Source organism: Canis lupus, chromosome 22, assembly GCF_048164855.1.
Source record: "Canis lupus baileyi chromosome 22, mCanLup2.hap1, whole genome shotgun sequence".
Lineage (NCBI taxonomy): Eukaryota > Metazoa > Chordata > Mammalia > Carnivora > Canidae > Canis > Canis lupus.
The window spans coordinates 8,608,124-8,631,162 of record NC_132859.1 but is presented as its reverse complement, the minus strand read 5'-3'; the positions used below and the strand labels follow the sequence as shown (position 1 = coordinate 8,631,162).

The 23,039-nt window shown below is 37.4% G+C and overlaps 2 protein-coding genes across 15 annotated transcripts in view; one reads left to right on the top strand and one right to left on the bottom strand.

Annotated features, from left to right (window-relative positions):
* HPS3 (HPS3 biogenesis of lysosomal organelles complex 2 subunit 1) overlaps positions 1-23,039 on the top strand; it is a 39,872-nt gene that overhangs the window by 13,399 nt on the left and 3,434 nt on the right. Inside the window, exons 6-16 of one of the 12 annotated variants that reach the window (XR_012014748.1) lie at positions 3,895-3,976; positions 6,786-6,940; positions 9,192-9,300; positions 11,541-11,722; positions 12,574-12,754; positions 13,656-13,889; positions 15,142-15,327; positions 15,672-15,860; positions 17,114-17,221; positions 20,892-21,067; positions 21,776-21,866. Coding sequence is in view for 5 of the 12 variants with exons in the window: in XM_072792326.1 (XP_072648427.1) it covers positions 3,895-3,976; positions 6,786-6,940; positions 9,192-9,300; positions 11,541-11,722; positions 12,574-12,754; positions 13,656-13,889; positions 15,142-15,327; positions 15,672-15,860; positions 17,114-17,221; positions 20,861-21,067; positions 21,776-21,866 (1,724 nt within the window). In the remaining 7 variants the exon portion in view is untranslated. Of the gene's footprint in view, positions 1-3,894; positions 3,977-6,785; positions 6,941-9,191; positions 9,301-11,540; positions 11,723-12,573; positions 12,755-13,655; positions 13,890-15,141; positions 15,328-15,671; positions 15,861-17,113; positions 17,222-20,860; positions 21,068-21,771; positions 21,867-23,039 lie in introns of all 12 variants that reach the window. The other 11 variants (XR_012014749.1, XR_012014747.1, XM_072792326.1 and 8 more) reach the window with 11 other exon arrangements.
* Positions 15,404-23,039, bottom strand: part of LOC140613862 (ceruloplasmin-like) — a 63,986-nt gene continuing 56,350 nt past the window's right edge. For all 3 annotated transcript variants that reach the window (XR_012014746.1, XM_072792321.1, XM_072792322.1), the window contains 2 exons: positions 19,697-19,801; positions 15,404-15,857 (listed from right to left, as the gene is read on the bottom strand). Coding sequence is in view for 2 of the 3 variants with exons in the window: in XM_072792321.1 (XP_072648422.1) it covers positions 19,698-19,801 (104 nt within the window). In the remaining variant the exon portion in view is untranslated. The remainder of the gene's footprint in view (positions 15,858-19,696; positions 19,802-23,039) is intronic.

Genomic DNA, 23,039 nt, shown 5'->3' with positions numbered 1-23,039 from the left:
GAAGAGCACTATAGATACAGGGAAGATTAGGAACAAAGTCTATGTCTAGTTTTGGAGAAGCATCTAATAATTAATTGCATACGACAGTGATTTTTAACTTTTTTCAACTGGATGATAGAATCAGAAGCTACAGCAGGTGCTACAGTGTATTCAGACTACATTGAACTCCCCTGGAGATTCTGCTACTCACTCAGAGCATGGTTGCTGCCCTTTCCTCCCGTTGTCTGGTGTAAGGAGAAATCCTACTGTATGTCTCCTAGGTGAACACTGTGAAAATAGCTAGTCTGTAATTTCCAATCTTTTGCACACAGTGATGTTCTTTAACTTCATATGAAGCAGCTGGAATGCAGAGAAGTAGTGCAAATAATGCTTGAAGAGAGAGCTCAGGGCTTTGAAAATTAAGGACTTTTAAAGGTTTTGATCAATAAAGTGGTGTAGTAAAAGCATTGCTTTAGGAAAATTAGTGGTGGCTGTCATGCAGGATGGATTGAACATGAGTAAATTGGTTCAGGGAAGGATAACTAGGAGCTGTAGCAGTGAGAGGATGAGGAAGAATGGATGGGCGAGGCTTCAGCAGAGAATGACAAGACTTAGTGTCTGATGGGATGGTGGGAATGGAGGAGGCCTGGAAAACCCCACTGGAATGTTGAGACTGCTTTTATGAAAGAATAGAAGCTGGTGAAGTGTGGGGCAAAAGAAGTTTGGTTTAGGCATTTGAGTTTGAGGCACTTAGGGAATATCAAGGGGAAATGTAAGATAGGCTTTTGGACACAGAACCGGGGATTAGAAAAGAAAGGAAAATGTAGATGTCTTATTACCACCAAATGTGCTGTCATAGTAGCAATCATGGCTCCACGAGTATGTAGCAGAGGAAAGTAGTTGGAAAACTAAACTCTGCTGAAGGTTGTGTTTAGGAAGGGAGGGAAGGAACAGAAGGATTTTCAAGGACGCAAAAGAACCTATGGAACTATAGCATCTTAGAAGTCAAGGAAAAACTAGAGGAAGAAAGAAAGAATAAAATATTAATTACTGTCCCAAAATATTAATCTTTTCTCTATCTGATTGCATAGATATAAAGGATACTGAGAATTTAGTGATTTGATTTCCTAAATATATTTCCCCATCTCTCTTAAATGTAAGTCATGAATTAGTTTGGAATGTAGAGTCCTAAAAATATGGTTATGGGGATTTAAAAATATATGGGTTTTGCCTATCTCCGGGTAAGAAGTTATTGAAGCTTTTCTTAATATCAGCACTAAAATACACTCTGACATCATTAGCTTGACTGTGGAAGCAGTAGACATTGGAATAGCCGTTGTTATATGTAAATTCAGATTCTTAATAAGGATCCTCACCCCTATTTTTACAATCCTATTTTGTTAAACTTATTTTTACATCTTATTTTACCCGATAAATACATATTTTAGAAATATCTTGACCCATAAGTTTGTCTCGAAATGTTTCTTTAGGGACTTCTGGGTGGCTCAGTTGGTTCAAGTCATGATCCCTGGGTCCTGAGATCAAGCCCCACATCGGTCAGGCTCTCCACTCAGCAGGAAAGACTCCCTCCCCCTCTGCCTGCTGCTTCCCCTGCTGTGCGCTCTCTCTCTCTCTCTCTGTTAAATAAATAAATAAAATATTAAGAAAAAAAAAGAAAAGTTTCTTGAAGACAAGTAGGTTTAAAAAATAGCAACAGAAAAAACTTTAAGACTCTAAGAACAACATAGAATCATGTAAATCCATCCTTTTAGACATACATAAATGGGAAATAATCCTAGTCCTCAGAGTCAACCATGTCAACAATTGGTATATATTAGTGTCTGCCTTTGGCTCAGGTCATGACCCAGGGTCCTGGGATCAAGCCCCACATCGGGCTCCCCACTCAGCAGAGAGTCTGTTTCTCCCTCTTCTGCCACTCCCCCTGCTTGTGCTCTCTCACTCACTCATTCTCTCTCTCTCTCTCAAATAAATAAATAAAATCTTAAAAAAAACAATTAGTCTATATTTGTTCAACTTTTTAAAAAACAGTACATTTACTACTTATGTTTTTTTTATTTTTTTATTTTTTTTTGTAGAAGTAGATCATATGATGTCCACCGTTCAGCAACTTTCTGCTTCACTTAGCAGCACATCCTGGACATCTTTCCATGCCAACACAGTTCAGTTCATTTTTCTCTTATAATGCTGCTTAGTATTCCAGCAATAGCCAATAGCTGGATTATTGCAGGTGGAGGTGAGTCAGAGGACAAGCCTTTTTATCTCTGGAACCTAACGGTCATTTATTTTTATAGCCATAGCTACTTTTACTTGTCATTCTGGCCCCACCTGACATGCTTTTTTGCTTCTCACTATCTCAGAGTCCCTTTTACTCATTTTACTTCCTGGTGCTAACTCTCTATTCTAGATTTCTAAGTGGTGATGCTACTATTCCAGTGATTGTTATGACTCCAGATGTCATGTCCTAGAACATTTTGGAAATAGAGATGGCAATGGGCTGAGGCTGCCATTTGTCTCTCCCCAAAACAGGGGGAAAATGCCCTAAGTGATACTTCTTACTTCCCTAGTACAAAATCTCCCAACTGTGAAAATGTCAGAATGCCTTCCTTATAAAGAAGTATTTCTTCTATTTTTTAAAAAAGATTTTATTTATTTGAGACAGAATACATGAGCAGGGGAAGGGGCAGAGGGAGAGGAAGAAGCAGACTTACTGCTGGGCAGGGAGCGTGACATGGGGCTCCATCCCAGGACCCTGGGATCATGACCTGAGCTAAAGGCAAATGCTTAACTGACTGAGCCACTCAGGCACCCCAAGAAGTATTTCTTCTATTATAAGATCAGTGCTAGGTTTGCTTTATTTAAACATAGTTCATTTTTAATTCTCCTACTTCTAAAATTTGTTTTTAAAAAATTATTCCTATGGGAAAAAATAAAAATTATTCCTGTGAACCCACTACAAGGTGGGTTTTGTAGCAATTTCTAAGTTAACTGTTTTTAATGTCAGTGTTGGAGTGTTGATTTATCAACTAGTCACCAGGAATCACTAGTGTACTGACTGTGGGTTCTCTAGGTCATTTTACAGTTCAAAGCAGCCTGAGGCTATGGAAAGGCTAGAGGAGTGTGAAGAATAAGGAGATCTGGGATCTAATTTGGCTCCATTCTCCAGAGATGTCTTGAACCAGTCATAAGACTTCCATGCCCTCATCTTTAAAACAAGCTTCTGGGGTAGATAATTCTCAAAATTCTTTCAGATGGCCTGTGATCTTCAGTACTACCATTGGATATGTGTTTGCATAGTCTAAGTGTGTTATCCAGCTTAATCCAGGCTCAATTTCATCCTGAGATGAATGAGATTGAGGTAGTAATCAGGAAACTTGGGTTCTAATCTTGGCTTTGATTCTTTCCTCTTTGTACCTTGAGCAGATCCTACGGACATCATTTTGTCTGTAAAATGAGATTTTTAAAAAATTTAGATTCAGTTTGTCAACGTATATTATAACACCCAGTGCACATCCCATCAAGTGCCCGTCACCCAGTCACCCCATGCCCCAACCCTCCAGATCCACGGTTCTTAACTAGAAGTGTACAACAGAGCCACACATGGCGCTTTGTAGAAATATACATATCTAGATTCAGCCCTTAGAGATTATGATTCAGTAGGGGTGTAAGGTGGGGCCCAGTTGTATATATATTTTTTTCCAGTCGTATATTTTTAAAAACACTCCACAGAGTTTCTGAAGTACTCTCTTTGTTAGGAAGTAGACTAGTCATCAACGTGTGGCAAATAGTTGTGTCTTCCCTCACCCCCACCATTGCTCTGTTTGCCTCTGTGAAATCCTCCCAGCATGTTGGTTATTGTCCTCTGCTTTGCTCATCTCTATCTGTCCTCTTCCTTAGCAACAACCTACAGTGTTTCACAGTGCGGTGCAGTGCAGCGGCAGCTCGTGAGGAAGACCCTTATGTGGACACCACCCTGAAGGTTAGACCTGGTTTATTTATGATGACAACAAAATCTTAAGATCAAAAAGGAATATGTGAATGCTTGCAGATTTGCTCTTGGGTCTAAGTTGGTGAATATTAAAGATTAAAGATCTTAATATCTTGTCTATCAAAATAGAACTTTTGAACATAAAGTTGTAAGCATTTTATGATTCATGGTTTAGATGACAATTGTTAAAATTACTTTGAAAATATTTCACTCAGAATTTAGGTAGAGTGCATAGTTTTTAAAATTTGGTGGAGATCGCTTCTCGGCCTTTTGGCTAAGATCAAGTGTAAAATTTGGTGGAGAATATGTGTAGTGTAACATCAGAGAGAGTATTTTACAAATATAGACTACTGCAATTTTATTCTTTTTTAATGGAGATACTGATGGCAGTTGTATATAGCTATTAACAAAGCAGTACAGAAATCAGTGTGTTCAAGAGCACAAATGCATTAAAATTATTTATTCATTCTGTTATCAGATACGCCTATAATGCATTTCTGTAGTCTTAATCTAAGAGTTAATGGATGTGCTAGATTATGAATCTTATTTTCAGTGAGAAGTAATATGCTTATTCTCTGAAAAGCTTTTTTTTTTTTAAGATTTTATTTATTTATTCATGAGAGACACAGAGAGAGAGTGAGGCAGAGACACACAGGCAGAGGGAGAAGCGGGCTCCCTGCAAGGAGCCCATGCGGGACTCGATCCCGGATCTCGGGATCAGGACCTGAGCCAAAGGCAGATGCTCAACCACTGAGCCATCCATCTGTCTGTCCCTCTCTGAAAAGCATTTGACCACAGAATAACCATAGGCAGCTTTATGATGAAATTCTTTATTTTCTGACCTTGAATTTCTGTTCTCAGAAATAGACTGATCCTTTGTGTGATAGTCATCATATGCTATTCCACTTCTCAGGTATAAACTACTTGACTGGATGTGTGTTATAAAGCTACATGCTGCAGGAAACTACCAAATTATGATGGCCTTTATTTTATTTTATTTTATTTTATTTTTTTATTTTATTTTATTTTATTTTATTTATTTTATTTTATTTTATTTTATTTATTTTATTTATTTTATTTTTTTGATGGCCTATATTTTAATAAGTTAGTTTATGTATATCTGGTACCTAGAACACCTTTGCCTAGAAAAATAAGTGTTCAGTACTGATGGTTATGTTAACAAGCCAGCACTTTGTAGTGCTTAATGTATCCAAGGTCCTCTTCCACTATTACCGCCACCCCAATTGTGATATGCGATAGCGTTTTATGTGATCTGAGTTCTCTTCAGTAACTTTCATGGCATGGCTTGCCTATAGCTGTTACTGACCAGCCTACTGCCTACCTTTGGCCTCTTAAGAAATCTGAATTACAGCTTTCCCATGCCTTTCTGTCTGTGTTTAGGATACACACATAGCCTTTTCAAGAGTATATTTTAGAAATAAGGGTTATTTCCCTAGTAAAGATGGAGAGCCAACGGATTCTTTGTCCCTCTCTTCTCTCCACACTTTGCTTTGCCTTTTTATTTTTTGTTTTTCAAACCAGAAAGATGTAGGCTTACATAGGTGGTGATGCTGGAGTGAGGGGTACATAGTAGATTGAGGTAGGATCAATCTACATTTGAAATGAAATCATGTTGCAGATCTTCTCAGAGTCTCCTAAAACCAGAGAGAAGGAACAAGGAAGAGAGAAAGGGAGATAAGAGAGATGGGCAGCTAGCTGGTGGGGGATGCTGTCCTTGAGGCCAGTCCTCTTGAAAGTGGCAGAGGGAAGGACAGTAATGGTCATACCTCATGGCTCCCTCTTTCCTGTGACTCTACCATTCTTAAATTCTAGGTACCAGTTGAACCAGCACATATCTAGCCCTCTTGCTCACTCAGACTTTGGAAGCTATGGTGTCTGAGAAAAATTTCACAATCTCAGAATTTGATCCAAAGTGTACATCTTATCTCCTTTTCCTCTGAGACTGGCTCCTCAGCACTAGCTAAGGTCATCTTATCTATTCTTAGGAATGAAAAAGTAGATGGAGGTGTTTCCCCAATCGCTTTGTACAAAGGGACAATGAAGATGACCTCAGAACCAAAATAATGTTAATGGAAGAAAGGGCACAGGCCTGGCAGCGTCATTTTGTGAGCTTCCAGAAATGGCTCTTCTGTTAGCTTATCCATTCTGCTTGAGTTAGTGCTCCCTTACAGGGACAGGAGCCTGGTTCCTGGTCCAGGATTTTGTTCTGTTTACCTGACACACCCACTGTGTGTCATCCATTCCAGGTAATGTTCGCACCTAAGGAGCTAACAGTCAAGGTCCTTCTCTGAAATGTAAGCATTTCTCCTCTGCACACCCATCCATTAAGAAACCATTTATGTTCTCTCTGTGCAGTAGAATGACCTTTTATATTGTCTGAGTTTTCCTAGAAACTACATTGGGGCATATCCCTGAACCAGCCCACTGTTAGTGGGGATTTCTCTAGGTGTGGGTTACTAGCCCATAGCTGTACTCCTAGAGCTACTCTGTAAGCCAGACAGGGGTTCCCACAGCTGTCAAGGGCTCAAGAGTACCTGCTGTCTGCACTCACTCAGTAAATACTGAGTAGCTCTTTGGCAGGCACATATATAATAAGTAGTTGGTTACATAACTCTAGACAGGATGACCTCCTGCTCTGATAAGAATAGGAATTTAGATGGTTTCTTTGGAACGGGGCCGAGATGGGGAGCAGGATTTTATCAAATAAATAGACTGATTTTTGAAGATTAAAGTTCATGTACCTTTATTCCTTGGTTAAATTTGATTTTTCCTTTACTAGGCTTGCCCACCTGTCAATATGGATGTCTGTGCTCTAAGAATACAGCTTTTCATAGGTTTGAAAGCCATCTGTCACTTTAAAAACCACCTCATACTTTTGACCAAGGCAGACCCTGAGACCATTCCAGAGAGAAGAGAATCACCCAAGAGGCTTCTGTAAGCATCCCCACACTTCCCCACATTCCTGCCAAAGTTTCTGGAATGAATTGTTACTGGTATATTTTGTGTGTGTCCTACTTTATCTTTTTTAAAATCAAAACTTTGAATGATTAGATGGTTTGTCTATGTATTTTTTTCCCCAGAGAAGGAAAAGAAGGTTCCAATGATCTCTATAATATTCTTTATATTAATCTTGGAATTTTAGAAGAAAAGGAATTATAAAATAGTTCCAGTAAAAACCTGTGTCATTTTAGATAAGTTCAAAGACATGCCCTTTTTTAAAAAAATTATATTTATTTGAGAGAGATAGAGAAAGAGCAAGCGAGCACACAGAGGAAGAAGGAGAAACAGACTCCCCACTCAGCAGGGAGCCCAATACAAGGCTTGATCATAGGACCCTAAGATCATGACCCGAGCCAAAGGCAGATGTTTAACCCAGTGAGCCACCCAGGTGCCCCAGAACATGCTCTTCAGTGTAATTAATAGGAAAGACAGAGCCTCTAATGCTAATCCAAATTCCAAGGCTCTTTACTACTTTTTTTCTTTGACCTTTCAGTGGTTACATTTTTCCCCCCCAGGGGTTACATTTTTATCCAAGTTTTATTTTCTAGTATTTCAACTCAAAAGAAATTAATAATGCATTTCTTACCTTAAAGCACATTCAGGAGAATAGGTATGTATGATCTACCTTAAGATAAAATTGCATTTTGGTAACACTAATCTCTGGTTGACTCTTAGGTTTTCTGCTTTTACAGTTTTGGAATAGAATGCTTAGTTTCAGACTAGTTATGCCTCTGTTCAACATTTTCTGTTCTGTGAACTTTAATGGTAGAAATTAGATGATGATGATTTTTATGTTCTCCTATGAATAATTTAATTGGGAAAGAAATCTGTCTGGGGGAAGAGAAGCAGATAGTGTACAGATGGTCCCATACTTATGATAGTTTGATTTACGAATTTTCGACTATGATGGTGTTGAAGGCAATACCCAATCAAAAGAAACTATACTTTGGATTTTGAATTTGGATCTTTTCCTGGCTAGCAACATGTGGTACGATATTCTTTTGTGATGCTACACAGTGGCAGCAGCAGCAGGAACTCCCAGGCAGCCATATGATCACAAGGGTGAACAATCAATATACTTACATCCATTTTGTACCCATACAACCATTCTATTTTTCACTTTCAGTACAGTATTCAATAAATTACATAAGATATTCAATACTTTTTTATAAAATAGGCTTTGTGTTAGATGATTGCTAATGTATATGTTCTGAGCAAGTTTAAGGTAGGCTAGGCTAAGTTCTGATGTTCAGGAGGTTAGGTGTATTCAATTTATGACATTTTCAATTTTTTGTAGGTTTACTGGGATGTGGCTTCATCATGAGTCAAAGAAGAGCTGTATTTCTAGTCAAGCATTAGTTTTTATTTTTAACTTGTTTTCGCTTTTTCAGATTTTTTGTGTCTGTGCTTTGTGCCCCCAACAGGAATAATCAGAGGTTGATTTGGGTAACTGGTCACTCAGAGTGCACACTCCGTGTGCACAGAATGGTCTGAGACTGACTGACTCTAAAAGCTTTCTGGCAAGAGGAAGAACAATTTTCAATCTTGCACATATGACATTTTTAAAAATTCTATTTTTAAATGATTTTTTAAAACTCTAACTTATTCAAAGATTTCTTTGGTCAGAGGTCTACATTTTAGAAAGATTGTATACTAAAGAAAATGTATCACATAGTGAAAGCAAGAGATAAGATAGTACTTTAAGCAGACCCATGGTTATATGTGTCTTCTGCATTTTCCCAACAGCCCTGAGTGTTTTGCCTATTATTCTGCTGGAGCTTCTGCTTAGATAGGTGGCATGAGGCATGCTGGACTCATAAAGACCATCTGCAAGAAAGATACTGGGCACAGGCACTTTCTCAGCCAAGTCCCTCTTCCTTTTGAAGGGTCTTGCCTGTTCTTTGAGCATTTTGCCCATTTAAGAATTCTTGTGGAGTAAATTGGAAGCAATTGATTTATCAGTAAATGAGAGCTGTAGAATATTAAATGCTGTAAGCCTGTATAGCATTGTGAACTAATTAATGTCCTATAGAAAAATCTAGTGTACAGCTAATCACTGAAGAAAACACTAAATGAAAATGATTGCATAGTTCTTTTTAGGTATCTAATACTCACCATTTAAAATTGCCATTTATTAATTGCCATGTCATATCTTACAATTCTTGTTCTTTGTTTTGCCTTTTAGTTCTAGAAAAGGAACCAGTGTTAAGCTTAAAACACCTCCTGTAGCTGAGGCTGGGTGGAATTTGTATATTGTGGATACGATCTCACCAGTGCAACTGTACAAAGAAATGGTACTCCTTTCTGACTTCCAACTCTTATTTATAGAAATTTGGAGTGAAATTCATGACCAGATACTGATTTTAATTATCACACATTCAGAATGCCACAGCCAACCAGCTTGCAAGCTCTATCTCACAGTAGAGTGTATATCTTTCTGTTACCTTCTCATTTTCACAGCTCCTGACATTTGAGGAGCCAGTAGAAATTCTCTTCACTAAAATAAGACTTCTTTATTTATACTCACCCTTCAAAGAGGATCGATTAACCAGTCTAAACATAAATAGCCTTTGACCTTTATTTTGAACCCTAGCAAAGAGAACCAGGAAATGGAGCTGAGAGAAATCTTAGATCATTTATCCCTGTCTCACTCTTTGAAATATTAGCAGATTATCTTAGGGCCCTGTGCACCTGCAGTGTTGTCCTGTGGGTACAGCCCAGAGGGGGCACTCCTCTTCCTTTTTTAAGAGTGACGGCTGCCTACTCATCACTGGCAATTTTTTTAACTCTTTATTTTGAAATAATTTCAAACTTACAGAAAAGTTGCAAGGAAATGAATAGTAGAAATAAAGCTCTGTAAATTCTACACACAGATTGACCCGTAGTCAACATATTACCCCTTTTGCTTCTCTCTCTTTTTGTACTCTTGTACTTTTTTTGTTTTAAGATTTTATTTATTTACTCATGAGAGACCGAGAGAGAGAGAGAAAGAGAGAGAGAGGCAGAGACACAGGCAGAGGGAGAAGCAGGCTCCATGCAGGGAGCCTGACATGTGACTCGATCCTGGGCCTCCAGGATCATGCCCTGGGTTGAAGGCGGCACTAAACCGCTGAGCCACCCAGGCTGCCCGTACTCTTGTACTTTCTAAACACACACACATATCCCCCCTCACCAGCCCCCATCGCAGTTCATTGGAAGGTAATTTGTATGCATCGGAGCCTAATGCCCCTAAATACTTCATTGTATGTTTCCTAAGAATCCAGGTATTTGTTTACATCATTGCAGGACAGTCAAATGCTTAATACATTTAACATGACACACATTCCAGTTTTGTCAGTTGACTCAATAACAAACTACCAGTATTTCCCTTTTTTTTTTTTAAGATTTTATTTTTTTATTCACGAGAGACGGGGAGAAAGAGAAGAGAGAGAGAGAGAGAGAGAGAAGGGCAGAGAGACAGAGACACAGGCAGACGGAGAAGCAGGCTCCATGCAGGGAGCCCGATGTGGGACTCGATCCTGGGACTCCAGAATCACACCCTGGGCTGAAGGCGGCACTAAACTGCTAGGCCACCAGGGCTGCCTGCATTTCCCTTCTTTAGTACAGGGGCCAGTCTAACATCAGGTAGTACATTTAATTGTCATGTTTCTTTGGCCTCCTTTAATCTGGAATAATTTCAAAGCCTTTATTTTTTATGGAATAGACATTTTTTTTAAAATAAATTTTTGCCCCTCCACCTTTTTACAGTTTTTTATTATTTGTTTATTTTTCTTGTTTAGATTCAGGTTACATATGCTCATTCTCAGCCAATATGTTGCATAGGTAACATTGTGCCTTTCTCAGGGTGTTACATCAGGAAGCACAGGAGATCCGGGCCTCTCACTGGTAATGTTAATTTTGATCATCAGGTCAAGCTTTCGCCTGATTTGTCCCTGGCATTTTAATGCTGATAATTGTATCAGCTTTGCCCTGTCCTTTTAATCTTGCTTAATTGAAAGTCTTAAGACTTTGTCTAGATGATTTGCTTGCTGGAATCTGAAAATACTGATTGACTTAGATTAGCTAGTGATAATTTTAATAAGTCCACTGTGGGTTACAGAAATAGACCAAGTAGCACCTAATTTATCACCTGAAACTACAGTAGAGGAAGGATACTCAGTCTGAGTTTAAGAAAGATTTAAATCACAGAACTTAAAAAAGTTAACTTCTTCATATAGGTTTGTTAGCCTTATCGACCTATGACCAAATTATTGCTAAATTAACAGTGTTACAATGTTATTTATACCTTTTCTAGTGATTAGCACTGTTTAACAAGGGAATGTTTTCAACCATATATTAAACTGGCTCTTGGATTGTGGGAGAAAAGAACACCTCAGCTAGGCCCTATCAGGATGCTAAATAACCACTTTTTAGTTTTTAGATTATAATGTGTCTATGAACTTTACTAACAAAATATATAGATAATCTTAAGAACCAGGAGACTTTTGAGTGTCTTTCTGCAGCAATATTAGCCATTGGCCTTTTTTTGTTTCAGGTAGACTACAGTAATACCTACAAGACTGCAAAAACCCAGAGCTGCATCCACCTTCTTAGTGAGGCTCATCTGTTAGTAAGGGCTGCTTTGATGGATGCCAGTCAGTTGGAACCTGGAGAAAAAGCAGAGCTTTTGGAAGCATTTAAAGAAAGCTGTGGGCACCTTGGAGACTGCTATAGCAGGTTGGTGATGCTTCTTGGAAACTCGTTAAAGAAGCCATTTTGACCTTTGGGTGTATGTACTAGCTTTTCCGTGTAGCTACCTGATAAATGGGGGAGTCCATGAGGGGAGGTGGCTCATTCAATGTTTTTTCCAGAAGCATTTGTTGAGCACATACCGTTTGCCAGGTGCTATGCTAAGCTTTGGGTTACAAAGATGATCAGGACTTTTTCCTGTCTTCAAGGAGTTATAATTTATTAGATGAACTATGAATCTCTAGTTCATGAGTCTCCCTCCACTTAGTTTAGGAATTAAGTTTCTTTCAGGCCTTCTGGGATGCTCATGACCATGAAAATCCTGGAAACAGCTGTTATTACTAGTTTATTGCCTGTTAGCCTTAAGGGAAAAATACTGGTTGGATGGCCTGTGATTTTAATCTTAGTAGTTAGTGCTTTTATGATTTCAGAAAAGGACTGGGATGAATAGTGGTTTTCATTTTTGAGAATGATCTTTATAGATTTTTTTATATATGATTATTTCAGAGGCTTACTTGACCCATGGGAATGATTATAAATTAATAAAACAGACTTTTTGTGCCTATCAATACCATTATTTTAGAGCCACATTATAAATACTGAAATTCACCTTATGAATTATTTTTCCATTTTAATTATAAGCAGGCAAAAAGAAACTGTAATTAGAATGACTTTATAGAATAAAACTTGGGAACCTGTTCCAACTGCTAATGGCAGTAGAAGAGTATTTTGAGATTTATGTCGTCTGGAAAGCATTATCTGTTTTATTATCAAATGTTAGACATCCAGGCTTAAAAATGACAAATTTGAGGGTTTTTTTTTTACTTCCTTCCCTTTAGGCTTGACACCCAGTATTCCCACCTCGCCTTGCCCTACTATAAGATGTCTGGTTTGTCCATGGCTGAAGTTCTAACCCGAGCAGACTGGGTACTAGAGGATGGATCGCAAAAATACGAGAGGGGATTAATCTTTTACATTAATCATTCACTTTATGAAAACCTGGATGAAGAATTAAGTGAAGTTAATATAGTTTTCTATTTACTTATACCTAACTTTCCTAACTCTTCATTTTAGCAATTTATTTTATGTAGTACTGTTTAGAAGTCAGTTTCCAAATATTGTTCTTTGGTATTATTTTCTCCTGTTCCTAAAAGGTAATGAATGTGCCCTTTTCTTCATTAATAAACCTAGAATTATAGCTTAGAAAAGAATTTATAATCACCATCTCTTACTTTCTCATTATATACATGGAGGAACATAGTCCATTGTGGTTGAGTGACCTGCCCAATGTGACAGGAGTATATTTTTAGAAGAATGACACACACCCAGGGCCTTGCCTTCCTTCTTATCTACAGCCCTTTGTACAACCCTAGTTCTCCCAAACTCCCAAATGTCCAAACCTTCACTTATGAAATCCTGGCCCAGTGATCTTAAGACATCTTTAGGCTTATTCTTAGCCCCTTATGTATTTTTAAAAAGAACTGAGTGCAAATAGATAAAGCTGGACGTTGTAAGACCCAAATGTTTTAAGGTTTTGAGAGAAATGAAACTTTTTTGCATAAATTACTTCATTAAGTATATTTTATAATAAGCTATAATTTTTTAATGGACTTTTAGGTGTAATTTAATAAAATATTTATTCTCTTCTTTTGAACTCCTGTTAAAATTGGAAATGTTAGCCACAAGTTGGTACATATTTTCACTGCTTTTTCTTCATTATAACTCAGCAAAGAGATCACGTCAGGTCATCTCAGGTCTCCCACATTATCACCACGAACTCTGTCTTTTTTTAATTCAAATGTTATAATTTTATCTTATTTGGAAATTTATATCTTGGCTTTGTATCGCTTTTTTTTTTTCCTGACTTTGTTGCTTTCTGTTGGTTAACTGACCCTTTATTTCTTATTTATGTTCACCAAAGGAATTAGCAGCAAAAGTCGTTCAGATGTTCCATGTGGCTGAGCCAAAGCAACTGCCCCATATTCTCTGTAGTCCTTCTATGAAGAATATTAATCCTCTAACTGCCATGAGCTATCTAAGAAAGCTGGATACTTCTGGGTTTTCATCGATCTTAGTGACATTGACCAAAGCAGCACTGGCTCTGAAAATGGGAGATCTTGACATGCACAGAAATGAAATGAAAAGCCATCCAGAGGTACAGTGCCCTGCTTGGTATTAACAGCAGGATGAAACAGAACCTGGTAGTCCTGAGGTGTTTCCTTCTGGCCTCTGCCTAGTTCATTTTTTTCTTAGTCATAAAGGAAAATAGACTTAATGTTAGAAAAGAAGTGACCCAGAGTGGGAGTGCTTGGGCTTTGGATCTGGTAAATGGAAAAGAAATAATGATCAGTGGGAGCAACGGGTATCCAAAGACCTTTCAACTTTGCGTTAGGTACTTTCAGAGCACAGTACTTGGTACTAAAGAATATACAGGCTCTGCCCTAAGGGACAGTCTAGTCTAGTGTGAGGGATATGGTATGTCCACTGAAACAGAATAGAGTGTTGTGTATTCAAGTACAGCAAGTGAGTTAACCATGAGCCTTAGGAGTCTAATAGTTGAGGAAATGGCCTGCACTTGGGAAAATTACAAATTACGTGATGGAACATTGGTATTTGAATGATATATTAAGGAAAAGGAAGTTTTTCTTTCAAAGAGAGCCCATTTAGGGCCATGTGCCAAAGATGTTAAACATTAAGGGAAGAAATTAAAAGGTAATGTTAATTGAGCACATTACTTCCTAGGTCTCTTCTAACCCTCTTGCATATGCTATCTTACCTAATTCTTACAACAATGCTCTAAGTTAGAAGCTATTATTATACCTACTATACAGATGAGGGAACTAAGACAAAGAGAGGATAAATGAGATGAGTTGTCCAAAATCACATAGCTGGTGAGTGTTTGAGCCAGGATTTGGAGCGGGTAATATGACTTTTGATCCTGTGCTCCTATACTGCTGTTTTGTTGCCTGTGATCAAATGCCCACAGTATCACGTTAGTTTCTAAAACAAGAAAGCAGAAGTGGTTTATCATTGTACAAATGACATGTTTTGTTATGCTGAAGAGAGCGAGTCAACATTGAGGTGTGCTCTTCCTTTTGAAGAGTACAATTTTAGAAAGATAAATTTTCTTAGGAAATATTCTTTTTATATTCTTAAGGTATATTATTTTTAAACAGCTAGACTTAAATATAAGGCTCTCTATAAAAATAGGATATCCTGATGCTTAAATATTAATAACTTCTTCAAAGACAGTTAACAGCAATGTCCTTCTTAAAGCAAGAGCTTTGTAGTTAAAGAAAAAGTTGACATTGAAATATTAATAGCTTAACCATGAACCTTGAGCGCAGTGGCATATATTTTCAAGATGACTGCAATGCACATTTTGATCCTAAGTATCTTATCTGAAGATGAAGTTGGTATGTGGCTTCATTCTGGAACCTCGGCTACTGATGCACCAGAGAAAGGGACAGATTGTTCCAACTGAGCTTGCAGCACACTTGAAGGACACTCAGCCTGGACTGCTTGTGGCTGCAGTTCTGGGTTTACAGAAGAACAACAAAATTGGAATTGAAGAAGCAGATTCCTTTTTTAAGGTTTGTCATTTTCAAAATGTAATGGTTCTGGATAGGCCGATAAAATTGGTGGGGGACAGGAAGCAGAACAAGAGACTGAGTTTTCATTTGTTTATTAAAAAAAGACTTACCCATAACAAATTTATAAAAGTACAGATTAAAAAAAAGTATCTAGAAAATTCCATTTATGCCATCAAGAATCTATTTTCTGTTCAAATATCTGAATCTACTTTCCCCTTGTCATTAATGCTAATGATAAATTATTAAGTGCATCGCCCACACGATGGAGTGCTATTCAGACTAGGTGTAACTTGATCAATACTATATTTATCTGGGATATGGGGGCTTGATCCACTGTTTTCAAGGTACTTTGTGGCAAGGATGAAGATATAATTCCTCAGCTCTTGGTAGACCTTTGGGAAGCTCAGCTTGTAGCAGGTCTCCCAGATGTGGTTCTCCAGGAACTCTTTTTCAAGCTCACATCACAGTACATCTGGAGATTATCCAAGAGGCAGCCCCCTGACACCATACCATTGCGAACATCACAGGATCTGGTGAGAAAATAGAATAATAAGTTAAATTAAACTTATACATTACACATTACAATAGTTTACCTTCTTATTTATAATGGTTTAGTAGCAAACCTCATTTATATTACCAGATATCTTATAGACAGGAATTAAAGATACATTTAAAACTTGTCCATGAGTAAATTCCTTGCATGTTAAATAATTTTGTTTTGTAAAGAATGCCCCCTGCTGCTCTTAGATTACTTATTTACATTGGTACCCGAAGTAGACAAAGCAAAGGGGAGGAGCTTTCCCCAAAACACATCTGTACTCCCTCAGGGGATAGCTACAAAGTAGAACACAAGAAAAGACCCATTTGCAGACCTTCATGGTGGGAGAAGAACTTCAGAAGGCTTGTGGGAGAGAGACTTCCTTACTGGACTCATTTCCTGTCAGTTGCACACAGAAGAGCTGTTCTGTAGCCCTTGCAGGAGCCCTAACAACTCTTTACCACTTCCTGTCCCCTTCCCCCTCTACTCCTTTTTGTTGTACCTAATATGTGTTCACTGGAAAAGTTACCTACTTCTTGAATAAGGGGATTTATGAGAAGTATCTTGCGAACTTATGGAAGAGATTTTGCCTAACAAGGAAAGTAGTAGAAATAAAAAAAAATCTAATATTACTGTTAACTTTTTTTGAGTAAAATTAGCTTAAAGCAGATTTGGCTTTTTTTTTTTTTTTTTTTTTTTTTTGCTAGAAATTCCTATTTCTTAGGAATATTTGAAAATTTAAAATATAAGGAGATCTTGGGGTGTCTGGGTGGCTCAGTTGGTTAAGTGTCTGACTTCAGCTCAGGTCATGATCCCAGGGTCCTAGGATAGAGCCCCACATTGGGCTCCACCCTCAGCCAAGAGTCTGCTTCTCCCTCTCTCTCTCCCTCTCCCTCTGCCCTTCCCTGCCACTCATGTGCATGTGGGCACCTACTCTCTGAAATAAATTAATGAAATCTATAAAAAAAGAAATAAAAAATTTAAAAATATATAAGGAAATATTTAGTGCAGTTTTTTTTTTTTCCTTTTCCATTTTTGGTGCAGTTTTATTCAGTGACAAGCAGCAAGGCCGAGACTTTTCCAGGGGAATATTTTCTAAAAGATTTTTTTTTTCCTGTTCCCAGAAAAGTGTATACCTTACTCTGTGACATGGTGGAAGATTAGCAATTGCCTGCTTTTTGTGAAATGGGCGAAGAGAATCTTGTTTTGTTGTATTTTGCTTATGATAAATTTCTTTTTACATTTTAGATAAATGCCTGTAGTCATTATGGCTTAATCTATCCATGGGTTAATGTCTTAATATCATCTGATTCATTAGTGGATAAAAGTTATAGAGAAGACCTTTCAAAATTACAGGTAAATAAAAATGTCTCTTTGTTATGAATATGCGTTCAATATAGTGTCAGATTTAAACCTGGCAAGACCTCGGGTGTCCTGTTAATCTAGAGGGTATATATTTTTTTGAGAATAGGGGACAAAATGTGTAGTTGGGCATACTTAGGAGCTCTGGAGGACATTCCTGCTTCAGCCTGAAACTGCTGAGAGTAGGGCTGGCAGCTTCCCAAGGCTGGTTCTGTTGCCTGCAGAGAGTGAGTTCACCAGGTCTCATGACTGTCTTGCCTCATTTTCGATGTGCTTGGAAACACTTTGTGAAATGAAAGTATGGCAAATATTTAGCGGTGTTTTTATTGATGGCATTTGTTTGTTTGTTTAGTACTCATACATGTTGGCTTCCAGCCCAAGCCCACCACCACTGTCTAATAGAAAGTAGGTTAAAGTAGTCAGTTTATCTGGCTCCTTGAGGAGGAGTTTTAAAAAAATAAATAAATATCAGAAAATATCAGGATTTCTGACTGTGACAGTGTCTTGACCACAAATGAGAAATAAAGTCCTTCTCTGACTTGGTGGACAAGGTGGGCTAGATATGTGTATGATTTTATTTAATGTAGTTCAGTGGCCCAGGGACTGAGTATATAACCCCCACACCTGCTTTGTCTGGTCTATCCAAGTAGTACCAATATATAATAAAATTGAAATTTCAAATGAAGAATTCTGATTTTTGAGTTTTTCTTGAAAAATTCAGCAGAACTGGTAACCCTGGGCTTTCACTGCCTCTGAGACCTGAGAGTTGGAGAGAACTAGTGGCTCCCCTCTGTGGTCAGTGCTCTGGTTGTCCTGTCTGCCACAGTTCTTATCTCTCGGTCTTCCTGGTCCAGACACGATGTCTGGTGTCCATGTTTCTTATACCCAGTTGCCCTCACTCATTTTCATTATCTGCTTTGGCCTCTTTAGGTTTTTGAGTTTGCAACCCCTGTTTTACACTGGGAACTGGTATAAGTGTGGTTATTGTTTATAGAAACCAAAATGTCAAGTTGGGGATGAGGTCAGGGAGAGAAGCTCAAGAGCCCATATTGCTTAGAATCAGCCTTTAGACAGGACAGGACTGAGTTGTCTCCAGAAATGGAGATTCATAAAATATTGCCAGAGAAAATTCTTGTTGGTTCGTATATCTAGTACCCTTATGGTACAGAGGTTCCATAGGGCTTAGCCTCAGATACATTCATTCAGCAAATATTCCTCAAGCATGTGCTGTGAATGTGTTCTGTGGCACTGGATGAGCCAGGCAGGGCCTTGACCTCCCAGATTATGTGTATTAAATATTTAAGATCATAATTGTAACAAGTCCTGTTAAATCTCACCTGATAAAGCTTCTAAGCATATTTATAATCACTACTTGAAAAAGTGTAATTGAGTAATCTTTAAAAATTCATTTTAAAGTAGTTAAGAAGAATGCATTCTTCTAGGAATCTTTGCTCTTAAAAGATAGAAATGTAACCAACCTATACTTTAAGGAATTATTTTCCTAATTGTATCTCTTTCTAGATCCTCTGTGGGTTGATTAGTCTTAATCATTAAGTAAAAAATAACCATCGAGGAACAAAAAGATCTCATTTGTTTTCACCTAGAGGAATAGGAGGTTCAGAATCACCTGGAGAACTTTTCCAAAATTGTATGATTCTTCTATCTCCCGCATCCCACCATCACCACGCAGATTTGATGAGTGTCTGTCTCTTGTCCTCAGTCACTGTAATAGTGTATTTGCGCAAAACTTAAAAGAATCTATAAATCATCTACATGTCAAAAAGCTGCTATTTGGAAAGACACAGTAACTAGTAAATGCCCTGCCTTTTGTCATAATTGTCCTGGTCCCCTGTCCCACTTCCTTGCCAATCACCACTCCTTAGATTGTGTAGGTAGAGAAGACAGAGTGTGGGTTCTAGGCCTGCATCGTTGGCTGAGGATGAGGGATCTAGATCAGAGAAGGAAATGAACAGTGCATGTGTTGGGTATGGAAAGGAGTCCATTTTCAATACTGGAAACAAAAGGAGCACTCTGCTAGGAAGCAGACAACATTAACAGTATTTTCAAGAGTAGTAGTAACCTTTGGACCACTTTTAATTCAATGATATATGTGTTTTCTGGTGTTTCTTATTTTGTTAAACTTTTTGATGATATGGATACAACTAAGTAAAAGTTCCTGGGTAATCAGTTTTTTGTTTGTTTGTTTGTTTGTTTTTGTTTTTTTTTTGGTAATCAGTTTTGTACCAAGCCTCTACTAGTTTCATTTAACCATGATTTGGGTTACTCATGCCTTGCTCCTTTCTACCCTCCCCACGATCCAAATTAATCAAAAGTTGAATATAGAAATAATGTTTTTTTTTTTTCACATGGGAAATCCTACAAGTGGCAGATGGTCATGTTTGCTCTCTTGTCAGGAAATTATTCAGATGAAGGTGATTTTTAAACTTGCAGGGAAGGAAAGGGACCAACCTTATGCTCCTGTCCATTCCTTGGTAGATACATGGAATAAAATAATCGCGCTGAGTATAAACGAATAGTTCACATTCCACATCCTCTTATGCGTCTGAGAAGATGCTGTAGTAAAAAGGATACAAGAAGAAAGAGTCAGGATATGACCATCTCATCTTTATCCAGAAGAAAGGGAGAGCAGAGAATCTTTTGGTGGTAGAATCAAAAGTAGTGTTTCTAGTTTAAATGTTTAAGAGTAAAATATTAGTACAGTCCCGAATACTCACCTACTACCTTCTCTATGTCTTTCAGCTTGTGGCAGATAGCATTGATACAAATTATTAGGTTATTAGCAATTGCTTTAGTTTTCTTAAATGTTAAATTTTAGTTTGCGTTATGTATGCAGTGCATGCTTATTATAGAAAATTTGGAAGAAAATTTGGAAAGTGTGAAAAAATAAAAAGTCGGCTTTGTCCTTCCATCCAGTAAGCTGGTCTGTTTCACATTTCAGTGCTTTTCCAAAGGCATTTCTATATGTGCACGTACCTATGTAGATTTTACAAAACTGATCATGCTCTGAATATAATTTTGTATTAACATTTTTTTACTCCTCATTTTATTATGGGCATTTTCTCATTAACTAGCCTTAGAAAATAATTTTGATGGCTATATAATATTCCACCATATGAATGTACTGTAATCTACTTATTCCTTACTTAACATAGATCTTACTTGTTCAGTATTACAACTACTCTTGAAATGAGCATCACTGGACATAAATTTTGACCATATTGTTGATTATTTCCTTAGGATAAGAGTCCTAAAACAACAACAAAAAGAGTCCTAAAACATTCCCATTAGTTTTCATTGGCAGTCTTTCCAAAGCAACTAAAATCATGTTAGTTTAGAAATAATTGCTTTCTATTAAACAGATTTTTATTCTTTAAATTAGAGGTGGGTTTCAAGATTATTTAATACTTCAGTCCTCTTAGACATATAAATAAATACCGTATGCATGTGCTCTAAAACTGCATTCATCTTTTTGTTTCCTGTTTTTTGGAAAGTAAGTGATGTTTGGTCTTTTTTTTTTTTTTTTGGTCTTTTTTAAAAAAAATTTTATTCTGTATATTGTGCTTTAGTGTTTTGGGTGCCTCATTCCGTAACATTTCACTTTTCTGTTCATAGTCTCTTATATGTGGTCCTTCATTTGACATAGCTTCCATTATTCCATTCCTGGAACCACTCTCAGAAGACACTATTGCTGGCCTCAGTGTCCATGTTCTGTGTCATACGCGTTTGAAAGAGTATGAACACTGTATAGACACACTGTTAGAAAGATGCCCAGAGGCGATCATTCCATATGCTAATCATGAACTGAAAGAAGAGAATCGGGTATGCTTTTCAGTTTATGTCTTTTAAGTTTGATTAGCGATAATCACATTTGATAGCCTTGTTGCCTTATCTGTAAAATGGAGACAAATTATATCAATCCAATCTCACAGGTCTGGGTGGGACCATATATGTTTAACATGTTATGGGCTTTGAATACTGTTAGAGACTTAAATATGGTAATTGTATGCTATCTTCATTAAAAATTTCTTGTTTGGAAATAAAGTAGGCTATTACCTGAAGATTTGGGAAACAACATGTGATGGGAAAATATTTTCTGGGCTATGGGGTCCTTAGCTTAGAAATTAGAAGAGTTTTACATTTTAGTACTTCTTGCTCCCTCCCTACCTTTACATCCTTCCTTCCTTCCCACTTTTCTTTCCTCCCTCCCTCCCTCCCTTCCTTCCTTCCTTCCTTCCTTCTTGTCACTTAAGAGATGATAATAGGACATGTCTATGTTTCTTCTTGAAAATAGCCAAGTACACATGTATAACATACATATCATTAGATTTTTCAAGTTACAGACCTGATTTATGTTATAATTTAAGCAGAAGACTAGCTGCTGATGTAACTTCTGATGTAACAAAGTTTGGTGCCTTAATCAAAATAGTGTATTTTTGCCCTGTGCTTTCCTGCACAATCTTATTCTCATTGGAAATTTGAATGTAAAATATATCAAACTTAAAATTTATTCATTTTTTCCTAAGATAGACTTTATGGTGGAAAAAACTGCTTCCTGAACTTTGTCACAGAATAAAATGCGGTGGAGAGAAAGGTCAACTTTACTTGTCATCATTAAAAGGTAAAATAATCTTTTTTGCTTGATTATAATTTTGGGTCTTAATTTTAGTTCCCACAATTTGTAGAAGCCTTGCTTTCTCTAGTTTTTTTTCATGTGATTTTCAAATGATGTGACGCTGTCTTAGCATTATCATCTCAAGACATCCATCACGTTGGATATTCATTTATCTCTTCTAACCATGGAGCTGATGCTTTTAAGTCAATCTTTTCAAACACTTAACAAATTATCATAGTCCTAGAAATGCACAATCTCAGTATTTTTAAAACTTGAATAGCCATTAATACAATTACATTTTTTATTTTTTTTATTTTTTATTTTTTTAAATTTTTTTAAAATTTATTTATGATAGAGAGAGAGAGAGAACGAGGCAGAGACACAGGCAGAGGGAGAAGCAGGCTCCATGCACCGGGAGCCTGATGTGGGACTCGATCTGGGGTCTCCAGGATCGCGCCCTGGGCCAAAGGCAGGCGCCAAACCGCTGCACCACCCAGGGATCCCCACAATTACATTTTTTATTGATGCTCTGAGTGCTTAGTTTACTTCATATAGGAAATTAAGATTATTATTATTAATTATAATTGTAAGCAAATACTAAGGAATAACAAGATTCTCAAGGATTTAAAAGTTAGATATCTATAAATTGTGCAGTGTTTTACAGAATAGGTATTGTTTGAATTTTCATAATTCATAGTTACTTGTAAATCTTGATAGATTTATCAACAAGTTGATATCAATCCACCTTTCAATCTGGACAGGTTATCAATTTCTCTAGTCTTATATGCTAATATCACCAGATAATTATTGGCCTGATGACAAAGGCTGTGATTATATTGATTTCACTGTGCATAAAAGATTAGAAACTGGCAGTGCTGGAACTGTATTTTCCAACTGACGTAATTGGTTTTTAAAGTGTTAGGCAGAACCAGTGCCGTTGGAAGGTGTTTTTCTGAAGTTGCCCATTTTAAGTGAAATTGTATGCTTGTGACTGTGAAGCTGTGGTGACTTGATACTAACTTTTTGTCCTACCTATCTCTCTGGGTGATTTTTTGGTCTTCAGAAGGTGGAAATTTCAGATATTTGATTGCCTTGTCCTACTTGTGTCACACTTATCACATAACCTGGAACTGATTATTTGTGTGGATGGATCACTTTCCAGTGAAGCTGTCCCACATC